The sequence below is a fragment of the Oryzias melastigma genome, linkage group LG11 (assembly GCF_002922805.2).
Source record: "Oryzias melastigma strain HK-1 linkage group LG11, ASM292280v2, whole genome shotgun sequence".
NCBI lineage: Eukaryota > Metazoa > Chordata > Actinopteri > Beloniformes > Adrianichthyidae > Oryzias > Oryzias melastigma.
The window spans coordinates 10525341-10534675 of record NC_050522.1 but is presented as its reverse complement, the minus strand read 5'-3'; the positions used below and the strand labels follow the sequence as shown (position 1 = coordinate 10534675).

The window sequence follows — 9335 nt, the reverse complement described above, 5'->3', positions numbered from 1 at the left end:
GAACTCATTAAAATAAATAAACTTGCCACAATTGCTAACATAAGAACTGATAAAAACAAACTAAATTGATAAGCATCTTTAGCTTTTCAGATTTTGAGTTAGAATTTCAATACAAGTTTTGGCATAAAACCAAACGTGACACCCTTCTTTGTTATAGATAAATATTTATTTTAGGAATGTCAAGGCTGTTTAAATAATGTATACAAATGGAAAAAAGGCTAAATAAAAATAGATTTGTTAAAATGAAACAGAAACTTCTAAACTCGACTCCTCCCAGTTTGAGCGTAGTGTGAACAGCACCTTTGCATCTCAACTTTCACTCTGAAGGACAAAGTCGGGCCCCGTACCTTGTTAAAGTCTTCACTGGTGGCTCTCATCTCTTTCCAGGTCTTGTTGAGCAGCTGAATGCAAATGCAGAAGAATTCCTCAAAGGAGCGATCGTGGGTGAAGAACATGGGATGGAAATCATGGCAGTTTTCACTCGCTGGAGATGAAAATAAAAATAAAAATAAAAATAAAGCTAGTAGACAAACTATCAACACAAAACAGTTGCAGTTTAAAAAAACAAGAGTTTATTTTTGTCAAATTTAAGAGAAGATTGTTGTTTTTGTTGCCTTATTGTAAATTTTGCAAGTTCTGTTTCTTTTTCGCTTTTGCTTCTAAATTTTAATAATATGTTTAGCTTTTATTTTTGTGATCCATAACTTTTGATTTTGATCATAGAAAGTACAGCAAACGGTTGGACGAGAATCACAAACAGAAGACAGGAGTTGGGATTCTGTCAGACTTCAAAGTGATTATATTCAAAATGAGTTTAAATGCTTTAAAAAGAAAACTTAAAAAATATATATCAGCTAATAAACCATCAAATATTGTGCTGCTCCTCAATATATAATAAATGTGTCCAGTCCAAAATACCTGGACAAAAACAGCAAAGTTTTGCCAATGTAGATGATATTTGTGATTATAGGAGTGGATTAAGTCCTGACACCCTTGAATACAAATAGTTTTGGGACCCCTTTAACCACTATTAACTACAACAGAGTATTAATTCATAATGTTTTTTGGGCCACCTTTTTTAAAAGATATTACTTGCATGTTCGCATTTAAAAACGGAATATGAAAAGATCGTGCAGAGTATCCCTTCTAGAGGGTGACAGGGTGGGGGTGGATCTTGGGCGGGGGATTTTTTTTTTCCGTTTCAACAATCTGAAATGCCACAGCTGAGTCATTCACCACTGCATAAAAGCACTCTCAATCATCCACCTAAGCCGAGATGGAACAAGCCGTTTACAATCTTTCCACTGTGATTTAGACAACAACTGCTTTAGGTCTTATCGGCTCTGAGCAGTCTTTTTCTTTTAATGCAACTTTTTAAAAATTTTTTGCAAGGATGATGATAATTTCAAACTATAAAACTTCAATGAAACTGGATCAATGAGGCACAGCCATACTAAAACACAAAACATTTTTAACCAATACAATTTTATCAGCAAATATTACAAATGAAACTTTTGATAAATGCACACATTTGCTCATTTGCCACAAAATGTAGCAACTAAACAATTAAAATAAATGCTCTAACCTTTAAAGACATATATGTATAAATAGTTCACCTCCAGTCTACTTATTATCCTAAATTAGAAGCACCTGTTCGAGGTTGTTAGCTGCTTAAACACAACACAATCAGTAAGACTCCAACTACTAACATGACCAAGACCAAAGAGCTGTCCAAAGACACCAGAGACTAAATTGTAGATCTCAATAAGGCTGGATGGGACAAATGGCTCACTGTTTGAGCAATAATTAGAAAATGGAAGAAGATAAACATGAGAATCGGTCAGACTGAGGCTCCATGACAGATCTCACCTCATGGAGCCTCAATGACTCAGCCAAAAACTGCACAGGAGGAGCTGGTCAAGGTCAAGGTTACTGCTAGTAACGTTATGGTTTGAAATCATGTATGACAGAGAAAGTACCCCTGTTTAAACCAGCATGTACTGGTCCGTCTTAACTTGAATGATCCAGAGGAATCATGGTTTAGGTTACATCTCTCATCTAAGATGAAAGTCTCAGGTCCCTCCATGATTTCAAGTGGGACAACTTGCAAAATCACGGGGTGTTCAAATACTCATTTGCTTTACTGTAATTACAGCGAGGCACAAACTACAGTTATTCATTTCCTCTTAATGATCCATTTTCAAATGGTTGGCACTTCCATGAATTTAAAGGGATGCCATCCATTCGTTACTACCAAATCTGAGTCCCTGATTGATCAAAGTTCAACCTGACTTAATTATCAACTAGGGCTACCACGATTAGTCAAACAATCAACTATTAAAATAGTCGATAACTGATGTAATAGTCAATTAGTCGTTACTTTATATTATATAGGGTTGGAGTGTAGTAACGTTGAAAGTTTTAATGGCATTCTGCTAGCTTTTTGGACTAATTTGGCATTTATTACGTTTTTTTAGACTATTTTGGAGTTTAGCTAATATTTCAGCTGGATGCTAGCTGTTTTGGCTAACTTAGGTTTTTTTCAGTTTCTAATTTTGCAATTAACTAATATTTGAGCTTGCTGTCAGCTATTAGCTTCAGTGATTTCAGCTATAATTTCAGCTCTCAGCACTAGTATCTTTAGCAGTCAAATCCAGCTTACATCATTCACACTAGCATTATTGCAGGTAATGCTATATATATAATTTTTAGTTAGTTTAAAGCTAATGATGGTTTAGATGTGTGCTTTACATCCAGTTTGCACATGACCCTAATTAATCATGACTAATCGGAAAAAATAATCGGTGATTAGTCGACTATTAAAATAATCGTTTGTGGCAGCACCACTATCAACACACGTTTTGTATGTAGAGATCAAAAACGGTGCTACAATGTGGAATGCCTGAACGTGAGGAACCCCAAAACACACATACAAGATTTACATAAACTTTTCATTGAAAGTGGTCGCTTGAACATAGTTTGCTAAGAGCGCTGTTATTGTATCTTAAGAATCAGAATGATTATGCTTTAGCACATATCCAAACATAACTGATCTGAGAACTTGACACTGCAGGCCGCTCCAAACTATGGTTTGAATGCAAAATCAATTCCCTGATGGGATGGAGATAGTTTGATGTTCTGTATTGGACCCCGACTGTCTAACATAGTTCTAGTGAAACCGTCAGCTTTGGACTTTCAGAGTTTAAGAGTGTTCGAACATAGTGTACGAACAAGACAGCCATCAACACCTGTGTATGGATGAAAAAAAAAAAGACCACTTATCGGCCTCATACTGGGGACAAACTGATCCTGGGTTGCCAAGGAAACAAACGTGACAGCTCATGTGCTTTAGCATTTCTGGATTCCTAAATATCGCCTACCCAGATGTGAGCTCAGCACTTCAGACGGAGCTGACAGAGATGATTTGTTGGTCAGGCTTAATGCCAAATATAACCACGGTACTCTCTCTTATGGACCAAAATAGCTTGCAGAACACTTTCAGTGACAGTTATGCAGTGTTTCATGCAACACCCGGAGGGTATTAGATGTTCTTATAAAGTAAAGTTTTCTTTAATGTATTGGAGACAATAATGTCAGGATAAGGGCTCTATGAATAAAGTTGAAATTGAATTGATTGGCCTCTAAACATGGGACAGAAAATTCTTTAAGTGACATAAAATCTAACGATATGAAGGAGGAGCAATAATCCTGGAGGTGAGAAAGGGAGGCATTTGGAAACAGCTAAGGAGACTTGCTGCATTAAAACTAACCCCTGACACAAACACAGGCCTCCAAATGAATAGATAATTAGGATAAAAGAACCACAAAAAGCCCAGTAAGTGTTTGTATGAGCCCACAAGAAATACTTGCCTGCCTCTGCAGGTCAGGACGGATTAGAAATGAGGCAGTCTCTTCAGATCACAAGAATGAGAGAATGTGGAATAAGTAGAGGTTTCTAAAAACAGAGCGTCTTATAGTGCAAATGTTGAGACAAATGTAAAAAACCCATCTGCAATGCAATTACATTGTTTTGGTAAAAATATAGGAAGTTAAGGAAAAGAAAAGGGCAGATCAGCTTGTAAGTGAGCTAAAAAAAAGCCTTGTTCCTCCCCACATAGAGCAGCAGGGGTCGGTCTGAAGCAGAACCGAGTCCAACTCGCCCTTTCCAACAAGGAAAGACAAATGAAAAGGCCATATCAATTTGGAGTGGACACAGGCACAGCAGCATCTTCTCTGCACAGCAGGTCTACCACTATGTTAGACTCAACAGGGGAGAGGTGCAGTAATACATAGTACACTCTCTGCAGCACAGTTATCTCAAGAGAAAGGAGCTGTTAGGATTTGGGATTTACTTTAGCTGCTCATGTAAAATGTATCCTTTAGTGTAAAGTAGACCAAGCTCAATTTTTGCCTACGAGACAAGTAGGTAAAGATAGCTGGAAAAGAGTGTGTGCATTTTTGCTGAACAAGACTTACGCAGCTCTCCCACTTTTAGAATCTCACAGAGCATCTTGGTCAGCTCGATGCTGCTGCGGCCAAATGGACACTCGTGCTTGTCTTCTCTGCTGCTATTCTCCAGAACAATCTAGAAATACGAGTCAGAAAAAAGGCAAAAGTTTACTCCAAAAGGTGTGACACGTCAAAAGATAATTTAGAGATTTAATTGTTTTATCAAAGAAAATGTTTGACTGTGAGAAAAGCACAATATTCCCTTGTTTATCGCAGGAAATACGTTCCATAAATAAGCAGCGATACACACAATTGAGGCCCTTTTCTCTCTTGTTTTAACTCCCAAAGCCTTCATGAAAAAATAAGTTTAGAATTATAGAATGAAAATCTATAGATCTGCTCATAACTGAAGATTTATGCAGATTTGTCAAACTAAACACACGCTAGCAAGGTCAACAGTCAATTAGGACGGAGAACATAGTACACTACTAGAAAAAAAGAATTGAATAAAGCATGCAAAATTGCACTGGAAAAAAGTGTAACAGCAAGACTGTGATAGGTGAACCCCAATATAATGAGGGACAACTGTACTTGGTAGTGGTTTAGTGAGTGTATGTTATCCTACATTCACACCAGCACTTGCGCTTTCATTGGAAGGGATCAATCAAGAAACCATTTCCAATGAAAGGTCTATGTAAAGTTCGTGAGTCTAAAAGCAAGGTTTTAAGACCGTTTTTTTTTTTTGGGCTGTACGTACAAAACAAGCCACCAATCAACAGGCATTCAACCAGGTTGAACTTTGACCTATCAGGGACTCTGATTTGGTAGTGACGTCTGAATAGCGTCAATTCTAATTCACGGAACTCCCAACCATCTGAAAATTGATCAGGATGGAGAATTTAATAACTCCAGTTTGTGCCAAACCACATTTATTTGACACCAAGTCCATCATATATTGGAATAGAGTTCTGTTAAAAAATGCATGGAGCAAGATCTGCACTGCTTTGACATTTCACACCTAGCCTCCTCCAACTGCAGGTGGTAGACATGCGCTAGTAAACAGTAGAAAAGGAAAAACACGAAGACGTCACTTCCTGCTTGTTCAATCGGAACACCAAATGCTAAAAAAAATGCATGTCACATGCATGTAAATGTAGCATCAAAGTGCTGTGTGTACATACCCTTATGTAGGCATCCTGGTGGTGTCTAGCAAAATAGAGCATGTTATCCAGAGCCAGCATCCCAGGAGGAATCTGGGTAAAATCCACAGCTGGATTGACATGATTCTGAGGGAACAAAGAAGGTGCAGTAATCCAAACATTAATTTATTTAGGCAATAGAATGTCAGACACACTGTGATAGAAACAGTTACTTAGAATTTCCTTCTTCCTGGCTGGCATGTTTTACTTGTCCAATCAATTATATACTAATAAGATCATAGCTTGAATAGTAGCTGGTCAGCTGAATCAGAAATGTGGAGGAAAGGAAGCAAGCAAAACATATAAGGTAGACGCTTTGGAGCGCCACATTGAAGAGCCCATCTCTACTGATGTGATGATGGTTAACCTTTTAACATCGGTGATGTTGCTGGTGTTCTAACGATCTGTCCTACCTTTAGAGATTTTCCTACTCATAGCACAAAATGATAGATATGGCTATTCAAACGTCCTAGTTAATCAGTTAATCCGACCTATTGTATATTAAAAAAAAAACGCGCAGTTTTGATGTTAGGTTGTGAACATAGCAGGGTAGGCATGATTTACAGTGGGGTGTACAGAAGATTCACGGGGGGAGTAGGAAAAGATAACGGGACAAAGTAGGAAAGATTCACGGGGGAAGGTGGAAAAAATTAACGAGGGGAGGTAGAGAAAATTCACGGAGAGAGTAGGAAGGATTCACAGGGGAAGGTAGGGAAAATTCAGAGAAAGGAAAGATTCATGGGGGAAAGTAGGAATGATTCACGGGAGAAGGTAGGGAAAATTCACTGGGGAAGGTAGGAAAGATTCACAGAGAAAGGTAGGAAAAATTAATGGCGGAAGGTAAGAAATATTCACGGGTGTTGTACGAAGGATTCACGGAGGAAGGTAGGAAAGATTCACGGAGAAAGGGTGTGTTGGGGGTGTGAGGGGCTATAGGTTAGCAGGAGAGTGCATAAACAATGGGGAAGGGAATAGGGGTTGGGGTTGCTCCATGCCAACGATCCCGCCCACAATTCAAAGGCAAATTTCTAAAAAACAACTGCTGCTCTGCAGAAACTATGTCCTAAAAACAACACAGAATATTTTTTATTTTGGCTAAAAATGGCATAATCATAACTAAAAGCCCACTGGGAACACACTTTAAAAGATGATGTGAGTGGGTCTTTGCTCTGGAGTAGTGGAACCCTTCTTATTAAAGACCAACAAAAAGTTTGAAACTTACAATAAAACCAAGCTTTTTGTAGTCACGGGTGTACATGGACTTGCGTTTCTCAATGCTGCCGCTGTTATTGGGTTCACACTCCACATCGAAGGCAATTCTCCGCAACTCAAAGATAATGTCTCTTTGAGCCTGAAAAACCATCAGAAAGAAGAACAATCAAATACTGGCCACAAAGTCACACAGCTTTTGGAATCTACACATTTGGATTTTAAATAAATATCTATATTTGTAGGACAAAGCAATCACAGTAGTCTTCACTGACCTGGTCCTGAGGATCCATCTTGGTCATCATGCGGTCTTCTAGCAAGTTGAAATTGAGCACCTGCAGCACATATAGCTGGTGTGCCATCTCATCATTGATGGGCGTGGGATTACGGATCACATTCTGCACAAAATTGAAAATTAATTAGCGAGAAAAAAGGTCCGGTAAATAGGAAAGACAAGAATTTTTGTGGAAGACAGTTATGGAAGCAAAATGACTTAAAGGAAAAGTCCAACATAGGGATCCACACAAGTAAGAATATTATAGAATGTCAATTTAAAGGTAAGACATGCTGTTGCTCTTAGAGATAACTACATAGAGATACATAGAAATGAACTTACAGTAAGAATGATGGAGCGCAGCTGCTTTTGGGCCAGAATGTGGGCCATCTCCTGTAAACAGACAGAAAAAAAAGAAAAGAAAGAAATTTGATTTTTAAAAAAATGGGTGGAAACAAAAATTACAGAGATAAATGTAGATTTGGGGATTCCATATGCAAGGCAAACAAAAAGGCCCGTGGTCCACCATCAAGTGCACATGTACAGGGTAGGAAAAAAAAAAACTATTTTTGTCGGACCATAAGGTGCAATATCAACAAGTCTATTTTCATACATAAAACAAAACAAAACAGTTGTATGATGTGGGTTACTACACTTCCCAGAATGCCTTGAGGCTGCAAAAGGCAGCAGAGTATTGGTCAGAGGAGTCAATGGGAAGTTCAGTAAATTAACTGCATTGCTATTCATGTGTGCCTCTATCCAGGTATTCAGAGTGCAACACCACACAGAAGTCAAACTTTAGTCAACTTATTCGCAAAAACTCATCATTAATTGGTTGTGACACATAAAATACAAATTTCGCTAAAGCACGGCACGTTTTATTCCATTAGGCTCCTGACCGTGCAGCTTCGTTGCGAACCAAAGAGAAACATTTTAAAGGATATTTGAGCACTTTAAATCAGTCTGAGGTCAGTAAAAGCAACCAAAATTAATACATAAGGCGTACTGTCAATTTTTGAGAAAATATTTCAAATGCGGCTTATGGTCCGAAAATTATGGTAACTAAAAAAATCCTAAGGGAACAAAAATTATATATAGGAACTAAATGAACAAACTCTCAACTTCTACAGTGCAAACTACAAAGTGTGCTAGTCAAGGGTGCACTTACTGTCAGAGGACAGTCTAGGATGTCCACAATGTGCTCATCATACTACCATGTCGTGTGCAGTGAGGAGACAAGGTCAGAGACAAAGAGGGTAAGTTGAGTGAATGTGGTGGCCAAAAAAAGAAAGAAAAAAAAACTGAGAAGGTGTCAGAATTTTTTGTGGTGCTTGGGACAAAGAGTGGATGGCATTTTCAGCAACACAGTGGGACAAAAAGTATTTGGCAGTCACCAAATGGAGCCATGCCATAATGAGCAGGTGGCAAGAGGAGCCTAAATTTAGGTGAGGGGGAGGGACACAGAAATGGTCATGGAAAAAGTTGTTTGGAGTTCTCCCAAAAGCCAAAGGATTTTTCATATTCCCTTTATCCTAATTAAAATGATTGACTGTATGATGTTACAGCAGAGGCGCTTAATTATACAACTGATATAATGGTTTAAATGGCAAAAAGAAGCAGAGAAAAATCTACACTTTTAATGGAGGTTCTTCAGGTAAGCAAGCAGGTTGGAGAAATAATGAAACAGTTACTGACAATTTCCCTCAACCTGGGATTCCATGAATGATCTCACTTTGTGAGGTACAAACAGTCTTCATTCTACCAGAGATTTGATTTATAACATAGTTTGTGGTTGCCGATATGATTCATTGTCGATATCGGTTCGTTTTGTACGATCTTTTTCACTGACATAAAATCAATCCAGAACATCTTTAGCTGAAAATTCAATCAGTGCAACTCAGACATAATCTCTCAGGTACTGAACAGTGGATTTCTTGCAAGATGATAAAGTGTAATGAAATATGTGTACAAACAAACAAGTAAACATGAGTTAATTCACATTTTAGCTTCACAGAATTCATCCCACTGTTTTTTTTCCCACATAAAATAACACAACTGAAACATTTTTATAACTGAAAATTAGATTAATGACATGATCAGGATTTTTTAAAGTTTACCAGAAACCACAAAGATGATTCTGAGGAGGATTGATATGAAATCATGTGGCCAACGAAGCCAAAACTGAACTGTTTGGTAAAAATCCC

General features: G+C 38.0%; 1 protein-coding gene across 1 annotated transcript in view; it reads right to left on the bottom strand.

Annotated features, from left to right (window-relative positions):
• The window catches only part of elmo1 (engulfment and cell motility 1 (ced-12 homolog, C. elegans)), a gene marked incomplete in the record, with an annotated part of 93489 nt that overhangs the window by 21414 nt on the left and 62740 nt on the right, over positions 1 to 9335 (bottom strand). Inside the window, 7 exon segments of the mRNA XM_024298658.2 lie at positions 348 to 484; positions 4477 to 4585; positions 5631 to 5735; positions 6871 to 6999; positions 7133 to 7255; positions 7474 to 7524; positions 8300 to 8341. Of these exon segments, the coding sequence (XP_024154426.1) occupies positions 348 to 484; positions 4477 to 4585; positions 5631 to 5735; positions 6871 to 6999; positions 7133 to 7255; positions 7474 to 7524; positions 8300 to 8341 (696 nt within the window).